Source organism: Phyllobates terribilis, unplaced genomic scaffold (assembly GCF_046119375.1).
Source record: "Phyllobates terribilis strain yellow unplaced genomic scaffold, ASM4611937v1 Scaffold_13__5_contigs__length_258822181, whole genome shotgun sequence".
In the NCBI taxonomy this organism is placed as follows: Eukaryota; Metazoa; Chordata; class Amphibia; order Anura; family Dendrobatidae; genus Phyllobates; species Phyllobates terribilis.
This window is the reverse complement of record NW_027362773.1, coordinates 85182057-85209030: the sequence shown is the minus strand read 5'-3', so window position 1 is coordinate 85209030 and position 26974 is coordinate 85182057. Positions and strand designations below refer to the sequence as shown.

Sequence of the window (26974 nt, the reverse complement as noted above, 5' to 3'; positions counted from 1 at the left end):
CATATGATTGCCCTATCAACCTGGTACCTGGCGCCACTCCACCCTGTGGGCATATTTACCCGTTGTCAGCGGCCGAAACCCGGGCCATGTCTGAGTACATTGAAGAGAATCTGGCTAAGGGGTTTATCCAAAAATCTACCTCCCCGGCTGGGGCCGGATTCTTCTTTGTCAAAAAGAAAGATGGCTCGCTTCGTCCCTGTATTGATTATAGAGTACTTAATCAGATTACGGTAAAAAACAAATACCCCCTGCCACTCATCTCTGAGTTGTTTGATCGCCTCAAAGGCGCCAGGATCTTCTCCAAACTAGATCTTCGTGGTGCATATAACCTGGTCCGTATCCGTCAAGGAGACGAGTGGAAGACAGCATTCAATACTCGGGACGGTCACTATGAGTACCGTGTGATGTCCTTCGGTCTCTGCAATGCTCCCGCCGTCTTCCAAGAACTGGTCAACGACATCTTCCGTGACCTCCTTTACTCCTGCGTGGTGGTATACCTGGACGATATCTTGGTCTTCTCTCCGGATTTGCCCACACACCGGAGGGATGTTCGTCAGGTCCTGCTTAGGCTCAGGCAGAACCACCTTTATGCCAAATACGAGAAGTGCCTCTTCGAACAGACCTCCCTTCTATTCTTGGGCTATGTTATCTCCCGGACAGGCCTGCGAATGGATCCCGAGAAGCTCTCTGCTGTCCTAAAGTGGCCCCGTCCAGAGGGGTTGAAGGCGATACAGCGATTTCTGGGTTTCGCCAATTACTATCGTCTCTTCATCCCACACTTCTCGTCCCGGACTGCTCCCATATCTGCGCTCACCCATAAGGGGGCAAATCCCAAGGTGTGGCCGCCCGAAGCCGAGGAAGCCTTTCTTTCCTTAAAGCAAGCCTTCGCCTCCGCCCCAGTCCTGCACCGTCCAGACTGCAATAAACAATTATACCTGGAGGTTGATGCCTCCTCCTCCGGAGCCGGAGCGGTACATCTTCTTCCGGGAGAATGGTAACCTGTGGCTTCTTCTCCAAAATCTTCTCCTCTTCTGAGCGCAACTACTCCATAGGAGACCGCGAATTGCTAGCCATCAAATTGGCACTGGTGGAGTGGCGCTATCTGCTTGAAGGGGCTCTTTACCCGGTGATCATCTACATGGATCACAAAAATCTGGCATATCTCCAAAATGCCCAGAGACTTAATCCGCGTCAGGCCCGATGGTCCTTGTTTTTTGCCCGCTTCGACTTCATCCTACATTTCCGCCCGGTGGACAAGAATGTCAAAGCTGATGCCTTGTCCCGATCCTTCCTGTTTTCCGATCAAGAGGAGGAGCCTATGCACATCATCGACCCCTCCAAGGTGATGAATGTGGCCCCCTTGGATCTGACTCGTCTTCCACCCGGAAAAACGTTTGTAGCAGTTCCTGATCGTGAGAAGGTTCTTCACTGGGGTCATTCTTCTAAACTAGCTGGCCATGCTGGCTAAATGAAGACCTTCCTGCTCATTACCCGGCATTACTGGTGGCCTACCCTGCATAAGGATGTAGTAGACTTCGTCACGGCCTGTTCTTGTTGTGCCCGCAACAAAGTTCCCAGACATCTACCAGCCGGCCATCTCCTGCCCCTTCCCGTACCTGCAGCTCCATGGCAGCACATAGCAATGGACTTTATCACCGATCTTCCTGTTTCTGCCGGGTGTACGGTCATTTGGGTGGTCGCTGACCGCTTTTCTAAGATGGCCCACTTTATTCCCCTGCCTGGTCTCCCATCTGCACCCGAGCTGGCTAAAGACTTTATCTGTCACATCTTCCGTCTCCATGGCCTACCCCTCCACATCATGTCGGATCGTGGGGTTCAGTTCACCTCTCGCTTCTGGAGAGCCACATGTAAGCTGCTAGATGTCACCCTGGATTTCTCCTCCGCTTACCACCCACAGTCCAATGGTCAAGTGGAGCGGATCAATCAGATTCTTACTAGCTACCTCCGGCACTTCGTTAATGCCCACCATTCCGATTGGGTGGATCTCCTACTATGGGCCGAGTTCTCTTACAATAACCATGAGAGCGAATCCTCTTCCAAATCCCCGTTCTTTATAGTCTGTGGCCAACATCCCCGGATTTCGGTTCCCGTCTCCGCTTCTGAGGACAGCCCTGTCGCGGAGTCTCTTGTCAGCGAATTTTCTACCATTTGGGAGAGTACTAGGTCCACTCTTCTTCAGTCCTCCAAGCGGATGAAGAGATATGTTGATAAGAGGCGCCTGGATCCGCCGCAATTCCGTCCCGGAGACAAGGTTTGGCTCTCCTCCAAACATGTGTGGCTCAAAGTACCCTCCTACAAGTTGGGCCCTCGATTCATTGGACCCTTCGAAGTCCTCAGTCAAATTAACCCTGTAGCCTACAAATTAAAACTCTCGGCCACCCTGCGCATTCCCAACTCCTTCCACGTATCCTTCCTCAAACCCGTTGTCCTTAACATTTTTTCCAACAATCCAGGTACTCCTCCTGCTCCGGTTTCTGCTGAGGACGTCTTTGAGGTAGAGAGTATTCTGGCCACCAAGAGGGTAAGAGGGAGAACCTTTTTTCTGGTGGATTGGAAGGGGTTTGGTCCTGAGGAAAGAACTTGGGAACCCAGGGAGAACATCAACGCCCCACTTCTCCTTGAGAAATTTCTCTCTTGCCTGAAAAAGGGGGGGGCCTAAAGGGGGGGTACTGTAGCATCGGCGTCTCTGCCCCCTGCTAGGCAGAGACACCGTCCCTCTCACCTTCCTGCTCCGGGCGCGGCGTCCTCCAGCGCTCCTTCCCTCGCTGCTGCCGGCGCGCGCTCCTTCCCGGGCACAGTGATTAGGGCGCGCGCGCTCCCCCTCTCTTAAAGGGACCGCACGCGCTGTCCTAAGGAGTCCCCAGCCAATTGCCGGAGGACCTCCCATATTTAAGGCACCTCCTCCAAAATGGAGGTGCCCGAGCAAAGTTGTTGCAAAGCATACTCACCTCTGCTTCAGCCCTCAGGTCCCGTTGCCAGCCAGACTTCCAGTTCTGTCTGCCTGCTTGTCTTCCCTTCAGCCCGACAGTCTGTCTCCTGCATCCGCCAGTCTGTCTATGGGCAAGTCCACCAGCGGAACAGGAAGCACCTGCCATTTACCTGCCTGCTACCTGTCGTACCTGCTAGCCCGCTCACCTGGGAGCGCTCACCTGCTACCCGCCTGCTAGCCTACCTGGAGGCTCCGCCGTCACTTGCCGCGACCACCTGCCTGCCTGCCAAGAGACTCTTACCCGCTCAGCCGTCACTTGCCGTGACCACCTGCCTGCTCACCTAGAGACTGCTACCTACCTGTTGTGTCCACCCGCTACTCCGGTCAGTCCCAGCTATCTGACCCGTGGGAGCCACCTGCACTCTACAAGGTCGTCCCCAGAGTAACTTCAGGGTCCCCCCTTGCACCGCGGCACAGAGGTTCCACCACCCGGACCCGTTACAGGATGGAGTAGGGACAACTAAACGCTGCAGTGGGACAAGGATGTGGACGGTGATTGTTGCAAGTCTGCAACGACAGGTGCATGGCGGGAGGCATCTTCGCATGCGCCAAGGATCACTTATGCTGGGCACACTTTTAGGCAGTGAACTGGGAGTCAGAGATGCTTCCAGAGGTCTTCCCCATGTTGTTCCCATGTCTTTTCAGCACTGTATGCATGTGTCTAATGACGTGTCACACACCACATGGCCAGATAAGGTTGTAAAATGTTAAAATTACATTTCCTGGTGAATGCATTTGTCTTGGTTGAAAGCAATGCAAAAGTTCAAAAAAGCATCAAAAACCAACGTGTGAACATAGTCCAAGGTGTGGAGGAGTATTTTTGGTTTGGTTATTTATTTTGCCTTCTAGACAAGTCATTACCCTGGAAAGGATGTTCCTTAACATATTTCCCAGGAATATCCATTTTGGTTTAGTTTTTGTATGTTTTATTGTGAGTCCGTAAAAGTGGCGTAATACTCTGACAACGTTGTTGACAGCAGTGACCTGGGAGTCAGAAATACTTCCAGGGGTCTTCCCCATGCTGTTCCCATGTAATTTGAGCACTGTTCCCATCGATTTGGGCAATTTTTAGGCCCTCTGCAGACCGCCGGGGGTGCCGCCGCAAAAATGCTCGAGTTTCCCATAGACTTACATTGGGCTCGTTGCTCGGGTCGAGCACCTGAGTATTCCAATATGCTTGACCCGAGCAACGAGTACCCGAGCATTTTAGTGCTCGCTCATCACTCTTCAACAGCTATTAATCTTTTACAGAACCATTTACAGTTTCCTGTGCTACAGAATTATAATGTATCTGTTAAAATCAGACGTTATACTGCATCCTGCAATTTTTTTCTTATGCCAAATATAGCTGAGAAAAAATCCGCAGATCCACACGGCATCGCGGAATAACATTGGTTCCAGTGTTGTCCAATTTTTTATCGGATTGCACTCATCCGAGTTATATACTAGTATGAGCGAGCTCTAAAAGTCATTTTTCTTGTCAAGGTATCTAGGTGAGAGCATCCACATTGTGCCTTAACACTTCCAGCAGGTGGCGCTGTTGGTCAGTGTGTATCTAAAACATTTGGTCCCCAGATCGGTACTGAAAGCGACTAACACCCCAAGAAATCATCCACCAGACAGATCAATATTTATCTAATATTTTATAATCTGCAAGAACAGGTCAATAACGTTCTATAACACAACACGCACAATGTGTAACACTGTCGCTTTAAATAATCAAAATAATAGTTGAATGATAATGATGATATCATTGAATTTCTCTGAAGTTTTCATCTTCATTCACGGACCTAGCTTGAACTGAAACAGAAAAAAAATGAAGGAAAAAATGATTAGGACGATGTATGGTGAAAATGACGCAAATTGTGACAAGTGGATCAACATGGTGCACATGGCCTGAAACATATCACCCAAATCTGCGCACGTCATATGTCTTACATAGCTACTATACATTAGCATATTCTGCAAAAGAATAGACTGGAGCCATCTATCATTTTTGCACTTTGGATTTTAGTTTTATTTGTGTGTTGATACATCCACAAAATATAATGGACGAGTTGTCCTGGAAACTGGGAAAAAATTCCCAGTGCAGGGAAATGATCAAAATATAAATATACTTTATCTAATCTAATCTATCTACCCATCTATAGGCGCAACTAAACTCCGATGGGCCCCGATGCAAAACTTGGACCTGGGCCCCTGCCTGCATATTGGTCAGCTCTATGGGCCCTTGTAGCATTCTAGATCCTATAAAGACATACGCGTTAACCCCTCATGTAATAATGTCCCTTGTCCTGGCCCCTTCTTATAATAATCTCCCCCATCCTAGGCCCCTTCTAGTAATAATGCCCCCCATCCTGGTATATTGTCCCCCATTTTGGGATAATGTCCCTTATTCTGGAATAATGTCCTCATCCTGGTATAATGTCCTCCATCCTGGTATAATGTTCCCCATTCTTGTATAATGTACCCCATCCTGGTATAATATCCCCCATCCTGGTATAATGTTCCCCATCCTGGTATATAGTCTCCCATCCTGGTATATAGTCCCCTTTCTGGTATAATGTCCCCATTCTGGTGTAATGTCCCTTATCCTGGTATAACATCCCCCATCCTGGTATAATGTCCCCCTTTCTGGTATATTGTCCCTCATCCTGGTATAATGCCCCCCATCCTGGTATAATGTCCCCCATTTTTGTATAGTGTCCCCCATCTTGGTATATTGTCCCCCATTCTGGGATAATGTCCCTTATTCTGGTATAATGTCCCTTATCCTGGTATAACATCCCTCATCCTGGTATAATGTCCCCCTTTCTGGTATATTGTCCCCCATCCTGGTATAATGCCCCCCATCCTGGTATAATGTCCCCCATTCTTGTATAATGTCCGCCATCCTGATATATTGTCCCCCATTCTGGGATAATGTCCCTTATTCTGGTATAATGTCCCTTATCCTGGTATAACATCCCCCATCCTGGTATAATGTCCCCTATTCTGTTATAGGTGGGACACTCTTTTTTAATGTATCCCATCCAGGCATAATGTCCGCCATCCAGGTATAATGTCCCTTATTCTGGTATAATGTTCTCATCCTTGGTTATATGTTGTCCTCCATCCTGGTATAATGTCTCCCATCCTGGTATATTGTCCCCAATGCTGGTATACTGTCCCCCATTCTGAAATAATGTCCTCACCCTGTTTTAATGTCTCCCATCCTGGTATATTAACCCCCAATCTACTATACTGTTCCCCATTCTGGTATAATGTTCTCATCTTGGCATACTGTCCCCCATCCTGGTATATTGACCCCCATTCTGCTATAATGTTCCCCATTCTGCTATAATGTTCCCCATTCTGGTATAATGTCCTCATCTTGGTATAATGTCCCCCATCACGTTATATTGTCCCCCATCCTGGTATATAGTCCCCCATTCTGAAATAATGTCCTCATCCTGTTTTAATGTCTTCCATCCTGGTATATTGACCCCCATTCTGCTATAATGTTCCCCATTCTGGAATAATGTCCTCATCCTGGTACAACGTCCCCCATCCTGGTATGTCCCCCATCCTGGTATAATGTCTCCCATGATGGTATAATGTCTCCAATCCTGGTATATTGTCCCCCATCCGGGTATATTGTCCCCCATTCTGAAATAATGTCCCCCATTCTGCTATAATGTTCCCCATTCTGGAATAATGTCCTCATCCTGGTACAACGTCCCCTATCCTGGTATAATGTCCCACATCCTAGTATAATGTTCCCTATTTTGGTATAACGCCCCCCATCCTGATATAATGTTCCCAATTTTGTTATATTGTCCCCCATTCTGGTATAATGTCCCCCATTCTTGTATAATGTCCTCATCCTGTTTTAATGTCCCCCATACTAGTATAATGTTCCCCATTTTGCTATAATGTCCCCCATCCTGGTATAATGTTCCCCATTTTGATATAATATCCCACATCATTTCTTCTTAATCATCCAGACATCTAAGTTCAGTAGGCCAGGAGAAATACACTATTATCTTTATGTTGACTTTTGAATTTATGTTCTTTTCTTTGTGTTGATGAAGGACAGTGACTGAGGGGCATTGAACAATGGATGTTTGCTAATATGCTAATTACATATTGAACCAGGCCAGATAGATTGTTGATCTGCAGACAAACTATGCAAATTTATTAAATGATCAAACAATGAGACATGAGCCCGTGCCCTGTGAATAATGAGAAACACCTTTACAAAATTACAACTATGAGAGACTCTTCCGATTCAGAGACTCTTCAGGACAGCAACCAGGATATATGGCTCAATCAAGAGGGACATAGATTTAAACACTACAGGATGTCAGCTTAAGGGACCACGGCTTCAGCTGCAAGAATACAGATCTGCTCCATTGACCATTGCTGAACTCTCAGAGATGTTATGAAGAAATCTGGGTTGGGGCAATCAGGTCATCTGACCACATAAATCACTGGTCTAGTCCCAGCTGGCCATTGGAAGGGTGAGACTCTGTAACTTGCACTATCTTGTGTATTTGCTGGGACTGTTCTATATGTTTATTGTCTGTTTGGTGGTTCAATAAAGTATTGCCACACTGTTTTACCCTCATCCTGTGTTGTCTGAGTAGTATTGCGCCCACAGGAGACCCTGTGTCTCCACATCCCCCATCCTGGTATAATGTCCCCAATCCTGGTATAATGTCCCCCATTCTGGTATAATGTTCCCGATCCTGGTATAATGTCCCCCCCATACAGAGCCCCTGTGTGAGAAGACACAGGTAGAAGTATAAATGGGTTGGTGGGAGTTGAACCCCTGTTACATATTGACATTGGGGCTCAGAAGCTTCGCGTTTTGTCTGTGTTTATTCACATCTTACACAAAGAGTATGTCGCCAGGAATCCGGTGCTCTCTACTTCAGCGTCACTTAGTAAGTGAAGGAGCAGGCCATTCCTGGAGGAAGTCACAGGCTGGATTGAGGCAGAGCCACAGTGGACATCGCCCATGAGTGGTGAAGAGGAAAATACCCCATCTCTGATCGTCAGGGAATCATAGATGCACGAGGAACTGGTCTCCAAACTGAAGTTAGAGAAAGTCAGCGCCACCTGCAGTATAAAAAGGCAACAACTGAATCATCCTGTGAAAGAGCAGAAGATCTGACAAGATCTTTACAGTGGTCAGACCTCTGTGACCCTCATACAAATCCAGATCCCCTGCATAGTGAGTAATACATTCTATGTTCTCACAGTGACCACTAGAGAGAGCTGACGAGCTTACGGTATACAGGTGAGGAGGTAAGCTGTGACATCACCTATTGTGGATTCTGTATTATCTACTGTATATAGAGGTGTTATCAGTCATTGTACAGGAGGAGGAGGAGGTGATCTGTGACATCACCTATTGTGAATGGTCCATCCTGTGTTATCTACTGTATATAGAGGTGTTATCAGTCATTGTACAGGAGGAGGAGGAGGAGGTGATCTGTGACATCACCTATTGTGAATGGTGGATCCTGTGTTATCTACTGTATATAGAGGAGTTATCAGTCATTGTACAGGAGGAGGAGGAAACTGCTGTACTGCCTTTGAAAAAGACAGTATGAGTCTAAAATAGTCCATTGGCCAGTGAGAAGCTTGCAAGATTCTTAATTCAGTTTTTTTTCTTTTTTAGTAAAGATCATAATATTGAATAAACACAAAAACAAACATCAACAACTTAAAAAAATCTCTGTAATAGAAAAAAAATGATTTTTAGCAATAGATAATTTTCAGATAAAAGTTTCCCTGCAGTAACCGGACCTCGGGCCGGGAGGCTCCAACCAGGTGTGCTCAGTCTACAGGTGGATGAGGCCGGGAAGCTCCAACCAGGTGTGCTCAGTGTACAGGTGGATGAGGCCAGGAGGCTCCAACCAGGTGTGCTCAGTGTACAGGTGGATGAGGCCGGGAGGCTCCAACCAGGTGTGCTCAGTCTACAGGTGGATGAGGCCAGGAGGCTCCAACCAGGTGTGCTCAGTGTACAGGTGGATGAGGCTGGGAGGCTCCAACCACGAGTGCTCAGTCTACAGGTGGATGAGGCCGGGAGGCTCCAACCAGGTGTGCTCAGTCTACAGGATGAGGCCGGGAGGCTCCAAACACAAGTGCACAGTCTAAAGGTGGATGAGGCCGGGAGCCTCCAACCACGAGTACTCAGTCTACAGGTGGATGAGGCTGGGAGGCTCCAACCAGGTGTGCTCAGTCTACAGGTGGATAAGGCCGGAGGCTCCAACCACGAGCGCTTAGTCTGCAGGTGGATGAGGCCGGGAGGCTTTAAACACGAGTGTTCAGTCTACAGGCGGATGAGGCCGGGAGGCTCCAACCAGGTGTGCTCAGTCTACAGGTGGATGAGGCCGGAGGCTCCAACCACGAGCGCTCAGCCTACAGGTGGATGAGGCCGGAGGCTGCAGAGCCTCGTGTCCATGTCTCACTTTACAGGATTTAGAAGTGATTGTACTCACTCTGTAGCCCACCGGGGCCAGGATTGTCCAGGTGCAGTTACAAAATGGGGGGTATTTTTGGTGTTGATCATATCCTGGACTGAATACGCTCCCGGTGGGCGCCGTGTATGTTCCTCCACACTCCACTAAAATTGAAAAAAAAAATACAAATATTACAGATTACAATATAGGACTGAAACAGCGCCACTCCTGTCCATAAATCATATTGCAGCGCAGCCCCATTAATTCCAATAAAGTGGAACTGCAATACCAGACAAGGCCTATGAATAGGAGTGGCGCTGTGTCTTAAAAAAAAAAATTACATTTAGTACAATGGTTCTGGATGGTGTGTGCACCCAGAAATGCCTGATGGTACCTTTGCTGTAGGAGGCTTTGAAGCCGGTCGTGGTGACAGAACTGTCAGTGACAAACTCCAGCAGCATGGTGGTACCGGAGGACACAAGTGATGGCATCTGTCCCGTTCCACATGCCCTGTCCAGAAGCAGAGGGGACGCCCGGCTGGCGCCATCATACGCTCTGATGTAATCTGCGGAGCAGCCAGCGGAGGATTGTACATCAAAGACCTGAAACTGCAGGAGAATCTAGGGAGAGAGATGGAAAAGCATCAGCAGGAGCTGCGTACCTAATCTACCACCTATTAAAGGGCCACTAACCCTAATGTGAGCGTCCTATAACAGTGCAGGAGCCATATGCAATGAGCAGCTATTACCAAAGACAAAGCAGTGCAGGAGATATGGGGCAAAAAAGGGAAATGTTACCATTTAAAGGGGTAATTAACATCTTATATGGAAGTTAGCAGATGGATTACCCTTTAAGGGACCATGCCACCTTTTCCGCCATATGCATTTTGCTTTAAGGTTCTTTTTTGGTGGCTTCTCATGAATTTGTCCCATGGACCAAGCTATGGAATAATTTAGGAACCATAGGGTGTTATTATCGGGTGTAATGCACACGCCCGGGCTGAGCGGCGTGTGCGTGTGATTCCACTGGACCGTGCCGGAGAGTGAATGCCTGGAGGGGCGTAACTAGGTATTCACCCGATCCGACCAGGGTCGCACGACGGCATACGACGCCAGTGCACCAAGGAGGAACCGAGCAGAGGGACCAGGTGCTACTCCAGGACAGACCCCGGACACGGCTGTTGACCCACACAGGGGAATACAGGAACAGACTGGTAGGCTGGCACACAGACTGGTGGGAATAGGCAGGCACGACTGGTATGCAGGCAGGCGGGTATGCAGGCAGGGGGGTACAGGCAAGCACGGCTAGAGTGCAGACAGGGAGGCACTAGCAGGTAGGAACACAGGGGGAATAGGACCCAGTACACACTGGGACTCAGGAACAGAACCACAGATGTGGCGGACAAACACAGCAGAGTGAGGCCGCCCAGAGAGGTGAGCGAGAGCAGGGCAGGACAAGGCCGCCTGGAGCGGTGAGCAAAGGGTCAGAGCTGAGCGAGACTGCCGGAGCAGTGAGCAAAGGAGTCAGAGCAGGCTAGAACCGCCGGAGCGGTGAGCAAAGGAGTCAGAGCAGGCTAGAACCGCCGGAGCGGTGAGCAAAGGAGTCAGAGCAGGCTAGAACCGCCGGAGCGGTGAGCAAAGGAGTCAGAGCAGGCTAGAACCGCCGGAGCGGTGAGCAAAGGAGTCAGAGCAGGCTAGAACCGCCGGAGCGGTGAGCAAAGGAGTCAGAGCAGGCTAGAACCGCCGGAGCGGTGAGCAAAGGAGTCAGAGCAGGCTAGAACCGCCGGAGCGGTGAGCAAAGGAGTCAGAGCAGGCTAGAACCGCCGGAGCGGTGAGCAAAGGAGTCAGAGCAGGCTAGAACCGCCGGAGCGGTGAGCAAAGGAGTCAGAGCAGGCTAGAATCGCCGGAGCGGTGAGCAAAGGAGTCAGAGCAGGCTAGAACCGCCGGAGCAGTGAGCAAAGGAGTCAGAGCAGGCTAGGCTGAGCAGGGGGGACAGGGCTCTGTTCACACGGAACAGACAGGAAGGGAAAGGCAGAGCCAGATACCCACAGGGTACTTGCAGTGAAGTAGCGAGTGGACCACAAACTCACAAACGGGAGTACAGAGACAACAAGCAGGAGTTAGGTACAAGTTCAGACTCTGCAGAAAAAGGAAAGGAACGGACATAGAGAAAAAACAGGTAAAAGATAGGAGAGAGTGCAGACTGGAACTGAGTGTACGGAGGAGACCGACACTGCAGCGGGATACAGGAGCGGGTCTGGGAATACGGCCCCCAGAGAGGCGGGACGAAGAGGCAAGGAGCGTGTTCAGACAGGACAGACAAGATACAGGAGCGGGTCTAGGTAATCGGCCCCTAGAAGGCAGGAGGGACAGGCTAGGAGCGTGTTCAGACAGGGCAGACAAGATACAGGAGCAGGTCTAGGTAATCGGCCCCTAGAAGGCGAGAGGAACAGGCTAGGAGCGTGTTCAGACAGGCCTGGAAATACAGCCTCCAGGATAGGCAGACAAGAGAACACAGAACGGGACCTGGCACCTTCAGAGTGCAAGCACACACTGAATGAAACACTATGCTCAGGCAGGGATTGATTGGAGCAGCTGGGTTATATACCAGGTGACAGACAGCAATAGGCTGAGGACGCACAAGGGGTGTGACCCACGGCAGGTACAAAAAGCAGGAAGTGATCGGGCGCCACCCTTAAGCAGCAGAAACAGACACAAACAGACAGCATGGAGGGAAGCCAGAGAGACATTCTGGACTGGAGATCAAGTGCGCGCTCTTGCACAGTGGGAGATGGACCACTATGCAAGGACGCCGCCAGGTATGTTACAGTACCCCCCCTTACGCCCCCTCTTCTTCAGGCCTGCCAGAATCTTCCGCAGGGAATTCGAGGGCCAATCCTTCACTTCAAGGAGATCACTTCCACTGTCCACAGGAAAAACTGATCTCATCTGGTTAGCTAGGATGCTACCTCCTATCCAGCCATCCTCAGCAACAGACGAAATGGGTGGAGTACCAGGAACAGCACACAAGGAAGTCTCTCTCCACATATTTTCAGGTGGCACCCCAGAGGGTACAGGAGACAACTGGAAGTCCTCCACCGGGTTGGAGGGGAGCAGAGACTTGGGGGTAATCTCTGCTTCGAGGTACATCTTGTCAAATTCACAGGAAGAAATAGACGGGTTATCAGGTACAGGGTGAGAAAAAGTCACTGTCTCTTTGTTATCTGGTGGTACCCCGGAGGAGTCATGAAACAACTGGACGTCCTCTGCCGGGTCAGAAGAGTGCAGAGGCTCGGGGAAAACATCTGCTTCAGAGTACACTAGGTCGGACTCACTGGACGAAGCAGGCAAGGTATCGTGTACCGAGTATTGGAAAGTCTCTGTCCATTCACCACCAGGTGGCACCCCGAAGGGTTCTGGAGACAACTGGAGGTCCTCCGCCTGGTCAGAGGGGTGTAGAGACTCATGGGTAACCTCTGCTTCAGAGTACACTAGGTCGGACTCACTGGACGAAGCAAGCGAGGTATCAGATCCAGGATATAGGAAAGTCTCTGTCCATTCACGACCAGGTGGCACCCCAAAGGGTTTTGGAGACAACTGGAGGTCCTCCGCCTGGTCGGAGGGGTGTAGAGACTCGGGAGTAACCTCTGCTTCGGAGTACACTAGGTAGGACTCACTGGACGAAGCGAGCAAGGTATCAGGTACAGAGTATAGGAGCGTCTCTGTCCTTTCGCTACCAGGTAGCACCCCGAAGGGCTCAGGAGACAACTGGAGGTCCTCCGCCAGGTCGGAGGGGTGACGAGACTCATCGGTAACCTCTGCTTCAGAGTACACTAGGTCGGACTCACTGGATGAAGCAGCCGAGGTATCAGGTACCGAGTATAGGAAAGTCTCTGTCCATTCGCTACCAGGTAGCACCCCGAAGGGTTCAGGAGACAACTGGAGATCCTCCGCCTCATCGGAGGGGTGTAGAGACTCAGGGGTAACCTCTGCTTCGGAGAACACTAGGTCGGACTCACTGGACGAAGCGGGCGAGGTATCAGGTGCAGGGTATAGGGAAGTCTCTCTCCAATTGTCCTCAAGTGGTATCCCGGGGGATTCAGGAGGCAACAGGAGGTCCTCCGGTGTGAATTCTGGGTGGGCAGCAGTCTCTTCGGGCAGGAGAACTGGTGCACTCCCCACGCACATTACCCGTTGGGGCTTCTCCGGGATACAGGGAGATGAAGCTTCAGTAGGGACTTCAAGGTTGGGGTCAGGAGGTCTCAGGGAGGACAGACCCTGGTGTGACGGCTTGCCTCTACGTCTAGCACGTCTGGACTGCCTCTTGAGGTTGGGAGAAGTATTCCGGAGAGTGTAGTCACCCTGTGAGGATTCTGGGTGGGCAGTAGTCTCATTGGGCTGGAGGACTATTGCGCTACCCACACACATTACCCATGGGGGCTGCTCCGGGATACTGGGAAGTGAAGCTTCAGCAGGAGCCTCCGGGTTAGGATCATCGAAGACCATTAGAAAGGCCACCAGGAAGGCCATTATGTCTAGGACGATAGGATCCTGTGCGTCCCATAGGGGAATGATCCAATTCAAGGCATCACCCGCTAGGTAAGACATCATGAATCCCACCTTAACCCGATCTGTGGGAAAACATAGAGGGTAGAACTTGAAGGGTAGCATGCATTGCTCCACAAATGCACGACTCTGTCTTGGATCCCCATAGTAACGTGGCGGATCCGCAGGATCGAGAGCTGATAGATCCATCTGGACGGGTGCGTAATTCGCCTGGAACTCAGCTAAGGAAAAAATTTTTTTATTTATTTATTTTTAATGCATGTATTCACTAGAAAACGTCTCAGAGAGCGAAGGCCGTGGGGCTCAACGGGAACCATGGCCTGAGCATGCTGTAATGCACACGCCCGGGCTGAGCGGCGTGTGCGTGTGATTCCACTGGACCGTGCCGGAGAGTGAATGCCTGGAGGGGCGTAACTAGGTATTCACCCGATCCGACCAGGGTCGCACGACGGCATACGACGCCAGTGCACCAAGGAGGAACCGAGCAGAGGGACCAGGTGCTACTCCAGGACAGACCCCGGACACGGCTGTTGACCCACACAGGGGAATACAGGAACAGACTGGTAGGCTGGCACACAGACTGGTGGGAATAGGCAGGCACGACTGGTATGCAGGCAGGCGGGTATGAAGGCAGGGGGGTACAGGCAAGCACGGCTAGAGTGCAGACAGGGAGGCACTAGCAGGTAGGAACACAGGGGGAATAGGACCCAGTACACACTGGGACTCAGGAACAGAACCACAGATGTGGCGGACAAACACAGCAGAGTGAGGCCGCCCAGAGAGGTGAGCGAGAGCAGGGCAGGACAAGGCCGCCTGGAGCGGTGAGCAAAGGGTCAGAGCTGAGCGAGACTGCCGGAGCAGTGAGCAAAGGAGTCAGAGCAGGCTAGAACCGCCGGAGCGGTGAGCAAAGGAGTCAGAGCAGGCTAGAACCGCCGGAGCGGTGAGCAAAGGAGTCAGAGCAGGCTAGAACCGCCGGAGCGGTGAGCAAAGGAGTCAGAGCAGGCTAGAACCGCCGGAGCGGTGAGCAAAGGAGTCAGAGCAGGCTAGAACCGCCGGAGCGGTGAGCAAAGGAGTCAGAGCAGGCTAGAATCGCCGGAGCGGTGAGCAAAGGAGTCAGAGCAGGCTAGAACCGCCGGAGCAGTGAGCAAAGGAGTCAGAGCAGGCTAGGCTGAGCAGGGGGGACAGGGCTCTGTTCACACGGAACAGACAGGAAGGGAAAGGCAGAGCCAGATACCCACAGGGTACTTGCAGTGAAGTAGTGAGTGGACCACAAACTCACAAACGGGAGTACAGAGACAACAAGCAGGAGTTAGGTACAAGTTCAGACTCTGCAGAAAAAGGAAAGGAACGGACATAGAGAAAAAACAGGTAAAAGATAGGAGAGAGTGCAGACTGGAACTGAGTGTACGGAGGAGACCGACACTGCAGCGGGATACAGGAGCGGGTCTGGGAATACGGCCCCCAGAGAGGCGGGACAAAGAGGCAAGGAGCGTGTTCAGACAGGACAGACAAGATACAGGAGCGGGTCTAGGTAATCGGCCCCTAGAAGGCAGGAGGAACAGGCTAGGAGCGTGTTCAGACAGGGCAGACAAGATACAGGAGCAGGTCTAGGTAATCGGCCCCTAGAAGGCGAGAGGAACAGGCTAGGAGCGTGTTCAGACAGGCCTGGAAATACAGCCTCCAGGATAGGCAGACAAGAGAACACAGAACGGGACCTGGCACCTTCAGAGTGCAAGCACACACTGAATGAAACACTATGCTCAGGCAGGGATTGATTGGAGCAGCTGGGTTATATACCAGGTGACAGACAGCAATAGGCTGAGGACGCACAAGGGGTGTGACCCACGGCAGGTACAAAAAGCAGGAAGTGATCGGGCGCCGCCCTTAAGCAGCAGAAACAGACACAAACAGACAGCATGGAGGGAAGCCAGAGAGACATTCTGGACTGGAGATCAAGTGCGCGCTCTTGCACAGTGGGAGATGGACCACTATGCAAGGACGCCGCCAGGTATGTTACATCGGGTGACTATATAGCGTTGGTTGCTGTATGGCGCTATTATATAGGCACTGTATGGAAACTGCAGGACATTCATAAAAACAGGACTATCCCCATCAGAATTGAGGGGTGAGCTCCACTGACCCATTTTCTCCATCTCCGGTGGTCCCATAGAGAATAGATGGAGCATGCATGGCCACCGTTCGATTTCGATGGGGCATATTTGAGCTCCAGATCGGTGCTGGTGGGGTCCCAATATCATTTGGTCTATATTACATACCCCACTCATCGTCTTATGTATTTTACCTGTTGATTTGTGATCCGGATGAGCCAAGAGCAGTTGTAATTATTTGGGTAATTTGAAGAGTTTGATGCGGAGGCGAAGACCCCACTATCAGCGGAGAGCAAAGTGGAGCAAACATCTGGAGGAGGAATAAGAAAAGTCATACGTGGCGCTAAGGAAGGTGTGCAGCTAAGAAATAACCCTGACCGGACATAAATTACAAAATGTTACAGGAGTTCATGTACCAATTTGTCCAATGGCATGAAAATAGCCCAACGTACACCAGATATGACGACATGATACAACATGTCAACCTCTTACTCTGCTTCTTGACTTCATAGACGGTGCAAGAGATGAGAAACTGAACTTGCAATACTTTACAAATGCTTAACATCAATGTTATCATTGGTACCACTACAAAAATATCAATAGCTTATGAGCAGCAGACTGACACTGTTATATTACAGATGATTTAGTCATTGATTGTCACGGGTGTTTCAGAAGTGACAGACAGTCGCCATGCAGTTGGTTGCAGGAGATCTCTTCGTTTGGCATTACAGACATCTTCTTGAAGCTGTCTCTCTAAGACCCAGTGGCTACCTTCCTCTGGCTAATTAGCTCCCTGGCCTGGGTGTATAAATACCTGCTGTGTGCCAGAGGGAGGTGTCGGCGATATTCACATTATCCCTTGTGAAAGCTTGAGCAAGAGCAATACTTCTACTTCTCTGGTGCTAGAGGACATGTGCGCATTTGTCTGTTTTCATCTAAAGCAAGCTAAGCGATTTTCCCTTGTTTATCCCACCTTGTTGTCTGTAGTGGTCAGTGGGGATCGACTAGCGCTCGTCTCCTCCCTTCCCTAGCCAGGGCCCAACGCCAGGGAAAGACAGGGCAAGGTATGCATGCGGCGATTGGTGAAGAACCAATATAGGGATGTTAGTGGAGACAGGGTGAGATTAGATCTACCTAGGAGGTCTCCACTCTCCCCTTTCCCTAGAGTCTGGGCTCCCTTTCTCTTTTCTCTTTGTATTGCACTTAGTCTTTCCTTCACCTTGCATGCCATTGATGCTGGAGCCGGAGTGGCAATAGGTGGGTGGCCAGTTATGGATTTTGCATAAGCTTCAACAATCCTCAAGTTATAGTCCAAATGATAGCCGGCACTCACACCTTCTTAAAATAGTTGCTTTATTGATCCAGTAGTATAAAAGGCACAAAAAATGGTTGAACACAACAGAACAAAAATTAGAAAGGCAGAAAAGAAATATCCCCTGCATGGTCCTTTGTCATGCCTATGTAGGTGTGAAACATGTTGCCTGGGAGCGCAGCGAATATGTCTTTTCTGCCTTTCTAATTTTTGTTCTGTTGTGTTCAACCATTTTTTGTGCCTTTTATGCTACTGGATCAATAAAGCAATTCTTTTAAGAATATGTAAGTGCCGACTATCGTTTGGACAGTTGCTATTACTGCAGTATTTCGCCATGCACCTGGACAGGTGAGCTGATTGCTCCTTTTTCACAATCCTCAAGTTACATATGGTCCAGCGTCTCGGTGAGGCACGGTTAGCCTCATGCCTCACTGGATTCTCAGTTTATAGGCTGTACTCTAATATCTCGGGATTCAGCGTTGGGAGCACTTACTGCAGTTGTAAAGTATGTTTATTTTTGCTACGTCCAGGTTGCTCAGTCCTATTCTCTGCCCGATGTTGATTTGGTTATTGGGAATTGGCTGAATGGTCGGTCTGAAGTAATTGATGGCGAATGCAAATCTGTGAGAGATAAAAATAAAACTTAGTATAGAAAGAGAAATTTCAAATTTACTAATTTAGAGCCCAACTTAAAGAAAAATCTCATGGCAAATATAATTCATAGATTTTGCAAAGCTGTTTTAATTATTTAGAAAGAAAAAACAACTTTTCTGCACTTGGCATAGATCGGCTTTGATCTTCAGGTCACATATATCCCAATATGAGCATGGTATGAATTTGCACCGAGGCCATGTACAGCCCATATCTTTAGGTTTGGATCATACATTGTAGCTGCACAGCAGCTAAAGTACTGGTAAAGCTGCGGCGATTTACAGAATTGTGCAGTTGGTTGGTAAAGAGAAGAAGCCGCGTGGCCATAAAAACAAAAAATGGTCAAAACTCTGTGCAGCCTCAACATGAAAACTTAGCCCAAGGCAATGGGCACACGAGGAGGTCAAAAAACAAAGAGTTTTCCAGAGGAAACTGCTTTACGAAATGCTTTTTTGCTCAGTTTTTTTGCAGAATTTTTCGTCTCCTGAAGTGGTACTGAATTGTTTTTGTACAGTTTTTTACCTGATGCTTTCTGATTGGAGAGTGCCTAGTTTGGAGCCGATTCCATCAGAAAGTTATGTCTTTTTCCCACCAAGCAGAAAAAAGACGCTGAAAAGACTGAACATAAGACTCGCAGAGTAGGTTTACAATAGAAACGAACAGGAAGAGTCTTTTATCCATTTTTTTTTGCAATTTTTCAGGTTTTTAGTCTCCCCAAAAAACTTAGTGTGCAGTTAGGTTTTAAAAGGGTTAATGCACCGGGGCTGAATGCGGCAGCATCTACTTGCGTCTCCATACTCAACATGATGAATATTGACTCACCAGAGATCCATAAAGGAAGACCAAGGAGAAAAAGATCTACACAGGCCTTTTTTTTTTGGAGCCAAAGATTGTGCTTTCCAATGGATTGTGCAAAAAAGTTGAGAAGTGCCACGTAAAAATAAGTGCAGGCTATCGCAGCTCACTTCAAAAGAAGAGACCCCAATAAATCGTTCTTTGCCTCTCCAAACCAGAAGAACACAGCGAGGATCAGGGAATGATAGCGTCCCCTCTCCAAATCTTGGGGAGAGCTCATCGAGCTCCCTTGCCGGAGAAGAAGTAGAATGGAGTTGTAAGGGGGGGGGGAACCTGATGGCCACACACTCCCTAGACTATTCAGGAGGGAACCACATCCCCAAGAAGTTTTTGTGATGGACACAGTGAAGAAAATAAAGAAATAGTGAAGGCTTTATAGTGTAACACTTGCTCGACCTTCAGCTGGGAAATTACATATTCTGCGTTCTAGCCAGAGGTCAAGAACAAGGGTGCCATCACTCGAGAGGGGTCCCACACTTAGTAAGTTCAGGCAACCCAAGGTCACCTCTTCTGCATCTCGGGCTTTCAAACTACTTATCCCATGGCTTTGGTCTTGAGAGGTCGGGGGTCTCCGGATTGGATGACTATATTAGCCAAATGGTGTACACCCCAAAGCTTTCTCCCAATGTGTCTACTCTACTTCAGCAGACCAGCCCAAACCCGCTGATAAAAACAGATACTACAATTGATCTTAGAAAAAAGGACAAAGGTGGATAAATCATATGCAAAAGTAACAGTCCGAGTGGTCCTTTTAGAAGTCATATTCCATCAGAGGTACTTACTTTCCATAATGCATCACAGATGTGTAGTCATATTCCAGACCCAGGTTGTTGGTGTTGCTTTTTTGAAAACTTGCATTATATCCTGGGAGAAAGAAAAACATGGATTGGCAAAATGTAGGATACTATAGAACAGCAGTCTGCACTCTGCGGATGTCAGACACCATGCAGAGCCCAACGTATAAGTCCTTGATGGCCATGATGAGATTGACTGTGGAATAGAGGAACTGTTATATTTACCAGGAACTATATTTTCCCACAGGATCTTGATGTAGGAATCACGATCGCTCCTGCTGTGCTCATGCTCGAAGCCGACGGCGTGGTTGAGCTCATGTTGTATAACGCCATGTATCATACATCCTTCCCTGTCCACAGACACATACTGGGGTCCTCCTGAGCGGCCCAACATTGACCAACATCTGAAAAAAAGCCAAAATCTGGAAGCTAAATAACCAAGAGATTACTTGACAGAACCTCAAGTATCAAGATTAAGTTTCGATGTTTAACCCTACAGTTTCCATGTCACTTGAGAGGTTTCATGCGGTTATGATTTCCTTCGTAAGATAGTGGATTTTGGAGAGCCTGACTCCCAAGTACTCACCCAATATCGGAAATAATATTTAGGTAATCGGCTTCTCTGGTACGTGGCACAAAACGGACGCAGGTCATTGTGGAGAATTCCAACATGGCTTTGAGAATATCTGCTTGGTCGTCATTTGCTGATTGAAAGAAATAGAAGGGAAATATTTAGGTTTTGCATAAATATAGGAGTAGATTGAGAGGTTTGAGATATAGATAATGTCCAGCAGTTTGACAACGTAATGGCTCGCATTCACTCTTTATGCTATAATTACCATTGGCAGCCATGGACACACATCCGTTCAATTGGTAGAGCATCTCAGATCAATGACAATACTAGTTTAAGACGTACGATCCTCAGCTATCCCCAACTCTGGATGGAAGGGATTAATGGAGTATTTGAGGTCCACACATTACATAATATAAAACTTGACCAAAATAATGAGACAGCTCGTTTGGCCAAAGGCAATCTTGCCTGACCTCGTACTTTCATGTTTAGCTAGAGAGGAGTAAGCAACATGTCCATCATGGGACTGTATGGAGTCCACCGTACACATTACATCGTTAGCCTATTCCACCAAGGCTGATGGGTTTGGTCGACTATAATCTCCTATGTATGACCATCTTGTCTATAATCTGGTCAGTTTCTTGTCAAAGTTTTGGTAGCTGTTGTCTGGACTTCCAATTTTTTGCCTTCAGACTCACGTTCGTTGTGGTTGTTGTCTTAATGGAATTTCTCTGCCCTTCAAAATTTCTTTGAAGGGAGCAAAACCTCCGGAGAAACAACTATCACCAAAAATGGAGGTAGGGGTGCCAGAAAAATGAGCCTGATAGTCTATTAATACTAAGTCATATGAGTTACGACAGAGGTCACTTACTGAACTGAGGATCCAATGTGTAAGGTATTGAGACCAAACCATCACCTGCCTTAGGCCAGAAACAATTCCCGGTGGTGCAGGTAATGGCACTGCGCCCGTCCTTCACTACAATGTCACCTTGGTGCAGGACCCTTTTCTTTGCTAGATAGGGGATATATAACATGAACATGGTTGGCTCATACTCATTAATAGCCTATGTAACCGTTATGCATCTGAAGTAAATGGATTTTCAGCTCTGGTTGACACCATCCTTCTTAAATTTGGACATGTGCAACACCTTGAGCAACCAGCTCCATAGCCATGCTTCCTTCCTCCACTGGAGGGGATGTTGAACAAGCTCCGAAGCTTTATGTCCAAGGTGAGAAGATTTGCCAAACCAAGAACAAGACAAGACAGGATGTTAATTTTATTTAGAACTTTTGGTGACCAGGAGTTTTTTCTTTGATTAGTTACCTTTGTTGACCCTTTCTATGGTGCTGAAAACATCTTCTGGTGGAGGGCTTGATTTGAAAGGTGGCCCTAAATATTGAGAGAAGAAACTACAGATCAACCACATAGATGCAAGACCCAAGATCAGGAGCACCGACCTGGGTAATGAAAAGCCACCAAACAGAAGGGCAAGAACCAATATGATGTCCATGCTGCTCTTTTCTTCTGCAATCAATAGGGAAGCAGTTGGAAGCAAACAAGCTTAAGACCCTTTCCATGTCCTAGATGGGGGTTGAGGTTGTATATGGGAAGCAGAGCAGAGTATACATGCCCCTTTTTTCATTTTATTACTTTTGATAGATTAGGCATCTCATGGGATCAGAGAGAATAAACAGTGCAGTAAAGGGGAGGAGCGAGCAGAGACTATGCATTGCTAAGAAGCCTGGGCGACTCTGTGACTATGTGCTTGCTTTATAGGCACAGAACCCCAAACATCCCAAAAAATAACAAGCATAAAAAAACAGGCAAACACATAAAATAGACTTCAAAAAGGTGAAAATTAAAAGAATAAGATTCAAATTAAAACCAGGAGAAAAAAAAATAAGTGTAATCATTTAGACTCATTGTGTTTTCTCACCTTGTATTTGGAAACTAGGAAGAACAGGTAGCTGAAAAAAAGATGAATTATGATTAGTGCTGTAGGGAAGGCATTAGGTAGCGTTTCTCTGCAGCTACAACACTCAGACTGCTCAGCTTCCCTAGCTGACGCAGGCAGTTTCCATTCAGAGAGAGACCTTGTCTTATCTCTCTCACATTTTGGCTGGTCACTCACCAGCAGCACACTTGACTCTTCTTCATTCAGCAGACTGACCCCACTAGTGAACATAGGCCCTGGTTCTAGTAAAAAGCTAGGCAGGTGCACCTAATCAAATCCTGCAGAGCTAGGACTTAACCCTGTCATACCTGCTTTTGCTGCAATATAATTTGGCAAGGCTATCAATATACTGCAAATTTTCAGGATGCATTCACTGTCGATATGTCAATGGTGGAACTATTTCTAGCAAACATTTATCTTTAACATTGACCTGAATCCTGACCCAATGATCAGATGAAGCTTTACTCAACAGGTAAAGGTGAAAGATCACCAATTGTAATTAAAGGACAAAATAGATATGCATTGATTAAACAGGCACCAGGTCACACTGATACCATCAAAATGGCCAATATAAGGGGCTCTCAGTGCTAAAAACACCTGTTTAGAAATGAGCAAATTTCCCAAAATTCATTCCTGGCAAATTCGCTTGAATTTGCCAGGAATGAAATAGTATTTATCCAAATAGAAATGGCAATAAAAATACAAAATAAATGCAGGGTTGGGAAAGGGTTAAAATAAATAAAAGCTTACACTCACCTGTCCTACACCTGCTCCTTACCTGTCCAGGTGCTCCAACTCCCCGCCGCCTCCTAATCCTCATGCCCCACGTGACCCCATGTGAAGTAGTCGCATACGCCGGTGTCTTACCTGCAGTGGCGCGCTGTGGACTTGGAAGAAGACACACCACAGAAGAGGTGACAGCCATCTACTTGCCATGGTCTCCTCAGCCTTCTCGTCTCCTGTAAAACTGCAGTAATGGGCACGCCATGGTCTGCTTTTATGCACATTTGTTGGGATGGACGTCTGGGATATTTCAGTGTCTTCCCCGGAACTAATTCCAATCTGTACACTTCTTAGCAAGAATGGATTTCATAGAAATTAACCTTTGGGGCTTATAGTGCATCTCTCCACAGCCTGTCCAGTGCATGATGGCAGGACACTAGAGTTGGTGCAAATCAATTTACAGGATCTGCTCCATTGGCCACAACAGAACTATGTTGCCATTGGACGGGAGTCCTCAAGCCGGCTCCTACCTGACGGCATCCGCGGCTCTGCTTTTTATTAGCCATCATTTTGGCGTGACATACATGCGACTTCACGCCAGTCAAGGCTTATTGAAAGAAGCCCCAGGCATACCTTCAGGCAAGAGGGCTCCTGTCTAGTGGCCAAAAAGTACTGACATGGTCAAATTGATATGCACCAACTGTCCATGACACCTTCTACATCACTGAGTTGGAGCAACTTTACTTATCACCTGCTGTCACCTGTGCCACCTCAAAAGCCACCGTCTGGCACATCATTGACCTGCCCTAGAGTGCAGAAAGATAGATAATATTACTAGTGATGAGCGAGCACTAAAATGCTCGGATACTCGTTGCTCGGGTCGAGCAAATTGGAATAGTCGGGTGCTCGACCCAAGCAACGAGCCCAATGTAAGTCTATGGGAAACTCGAGCATTTTTCAGACGGCTCCAACCGGCGGTCTGCAGAGGGCCTAAAAATTGCCCAATTCTATGGCAACAGTGCTCAAATGACATGGGAACAGCATGGGGAAGACCCCTGGAAGCATCTCTGACTCCCAGGTCACTGCTGTTGTCAGAGTATTACGCCACTTTTATGGAATCACAATAAAACATACAAAAACAAAACCAAAATGCATTTTCCTGGGAAATATATGAAGGAACATAATTTCCAGGGTAATGACTTGTATATAAGGCAAAATAAATAACCAAAACCAAAAATACTCCTCCACACCTTGGGCTACGTTCACACGTAGCATTTTTGATGCGTTTTTGCACTTTTGCATTGCTTTCAACAAAGACAAATGCATTCACTGGGAAATGTCATTTTAACATTTTACAACCTTATCTGGCCATGTGGTGTGTGACATATCATCAGACACATGCATACAGTGCTGAAAAGACATGGGAACAGCATGGGGAAGACCTCTGGAAGCATCTCTGACTCCCAGGTCACTGCCTAAAAGTGTGCCCATCATAAGTGATCCTTGGCGCATGCGAAGATGCCTCCCGCCATGCACCTGTCATTGCAGACTTGCAACAATCACCGTCCACGTCCTTGTCCCAGTGCAGCGTTCAGTTGTCCCTACCCCATTCCTTGGAATGCAAGCGCAAGTATGCAGCCAGCCACCCACCCACAGGCTGCAATACTATACTGCCAAATTTTTGACAGCTGCTTGCACTTAAAATGTGGCCTTTTAGGCTCATGGAGGCGGAAGCTTTTCACAACTTCATGCCGGCGGAGGCCGGGTGTCCATACTTGGTCCCCAGCCGCCACTGTTTCTCCCGGTGTCGTCTTCGCCTTCCACATTCAGGGGTCCCACAACATTACCCGTGCCCTCCCCAGTGCACTTACTGGGAAGGACTGCCTAACCACAAACACGTGGACAGGTGAATGTGGCCAGGGACTGTACGGAGCCAGTCCACAGCTTTTATTGCTGAGAGTTGTATTTAGCTCAGTAAAAGGACTAGCATAGAGGGAAACCATATCGACTCCGGCTGTCATTTCTTCGTCACCAGGTTCTGCCCATTGTCACACATGACCATGCAAGGCTGTATGTTCAGCAGTGAGAGCCACATCATGCTGCTGTGTTACAGCTTTCAACAACTCTGCAGCGCTGGGCGGTTTGTCAATTAAGCATTAAGCATGTTATCTTCAGCACAGCCTGTTGCCACTTGGCCAAGGCAGTGCTGCAGTGCTGTCAGTTTGTGACTGATGTGATCATTTCGGAGATGGAGGAGGAGGTGCAGGAGCTGAACAATGTGATTACATAGTTGTTAAATTGGTGACGCTGTTTTTTATACTAAGGAAAGATCCTATTGTTTTTTTTTTTTTTTTTACGTTATTTTTTAAGACAAATGCATTCACCGGGAAATGTAATTTTAACATTTTACAACCTTATCTGGCAATGTGGTGTGTGACACATCATCAGACACATCCTGTTTTATTTATGATGGAGGGACTCTGAAAGTCATAAAGCCTATTTTTATAGGGACATCAGACGGCCCTTACTATTCTTAAAAGGCCAGCAGTCGGCCCTCGCTATTATTAGAGAGCCATCAGCCGGCTATGCTTTGTTGTTCCCATTATTAACAAGTGGGTCTCCTATACTGTTATTGCGTATCCATTGACTGCAAAGGCTGCCAAAAATTTGGACGCAACCCAATACCCCTTTGAAGAGACATAGAGGAGGGTCTCAGTAAAAAAAATGTTCCCATTATAAAGGAGCGGATCTCCTATAGTGGTAATGCCCATGCTGTGACTGCAAGGGCTGCCAAAATTTGGGAAAAACCCCACTAAGAATTTAAAGACACACATAGCAGGGCCACAGTAACGAGTACGACATGTTCCCATTAAAAAGGAGAGAGTCTGCTATACAGTTATAGGTTATGCAGTGAGTCCAACGGTTGAACAATTTTAGGAAAAGCCTCACAAAGAATTTAAAGACACATAGAGCAGGGCCACAGTAACGAGTACGACATGTTCCCATTAGAAAGGAGAGAGTCTGTTATACCATTATAGGGTATGCAGTGAGTCCAACGGCTGAACAATTTTAGGAAAAATCCCACTAAGAATTTAAAGACACACAGAGCAGGGCCACAGTAACAAGGTACGACATGTTCCCATTAGAAAGGAGAGGGTCTGCTATACAGTTATAGGGTATGCAGTGAGTCCAACAGCTGAACAAATGTAGGAAAAACCCCACTAAGAAATTAAAGACACATAGAGCAGGGCCACAGTAACGACAAATTCTCGTTAGAAAGGAGAGGGTCTGCTATACAGTTATAGGGTATGCAGTGAGTCCAACGGCTGACCAATTTTAGGAAAACCCCCACTAAGAAATTAAAGATTCATAGAGCAGGGCCACAGTAACAAGGTACGACATGTTCCCATTAGAAAGGAGAGGGTCTGCTATACAGTTGTAGGGTATGCAGTGAGTCCAACGGCTGACCAAATTTAGGAAAAACCCCACTAAGAATTTAAAGACACACAGAGCAGGGCCACAGTAACAAGAATGACATGTTCCCATTAGAAAGGAGAGTCTCCCATAGTGTTGGCCTATACAGCGAATGCAAGGGCTGCCAAAAATTTGGAGGCACTTCAATGCCCCTTGGAAGAGACATGGAGGAGGGCCTCATAAAAAAATGTTCCCATTAGAAAGGAGCGGGCCTCCTATACTTGTAATGACCATGCACTAAGTGTATGGGCTGACAAACACTTACCCCTGGGGGGTATACATGAACATACTGTATAAATATTTTTTTTACGGGCATCATAAACACCCTTTAAAAAAATTATGTGGGTGTTGCATCACGGACTACGGTCACCCTGGTGATATGGTTGTTGAGGATGAGGAGAAGGAGGACAAGAGCAAATAGCCAAAATCAGGAAGCGTATACCCATGTGTGGGTGTGAAAAGATGCAAGGGAATACACCTCCCAAGAAAAGACAATGGATTTGA

At 47.9% G+C, this 26974-nt stretch overlaps 1 protein-coding gene across 1 annotated transcript; it reads right to left on the bottom strand.

The window, feature by feature from the left end:
* Positions 1–4760: 4760 nt before the first annotated feature.
* Positions 4761–21829, bottom strand: LOC141173594 (astacin-like metalloendopeptidase). Its single transcript, XM_073657893.1, has 11 exons — positions 21643–21829; positions 21190–21330; positions 20334–20451; positions 19973–20151; positions 19736–19817; positions 17941–18068; positions 16330–16445; positions 9857–10082; positions 9502–9626; positions 7888–8113; positions 4761–4810 (listed from the first exon to the last, which is right to left on the bottom strand). Exons 1-11 carry the CDS (start codon positions 21827–21829, stop codon positions 4761–4763), a joined length of 1578 nt encoding a protein of 525 aa, XP_073513994.1.
* Positions 21830–26974: the final 5145 nt, after the last annotated feature.

Coding starts and splice junctions, on each gene's coding strand:
- LOC141173594 (XM_073657893.1), bottom strand. CDS start 21,829: ATGGACATCATATTGGTTCTTGCCCTTCTGTTTGGTGGCTTTTCATTA. Junction 20,452..21,189: donor CACATTGGATCCTCAGTTCA/GTAAGTGACCTC, acceptor TCTTTCAATCAG/CAAATGACGACCAAGCAGAT. Junction 10,083..16,329: donor TCCGGATCACAAATCAACAG/GTAAAATACATA, acceptor CTCTCTCCCTAG/ATTCTCCTGCAGTTTCAGGT.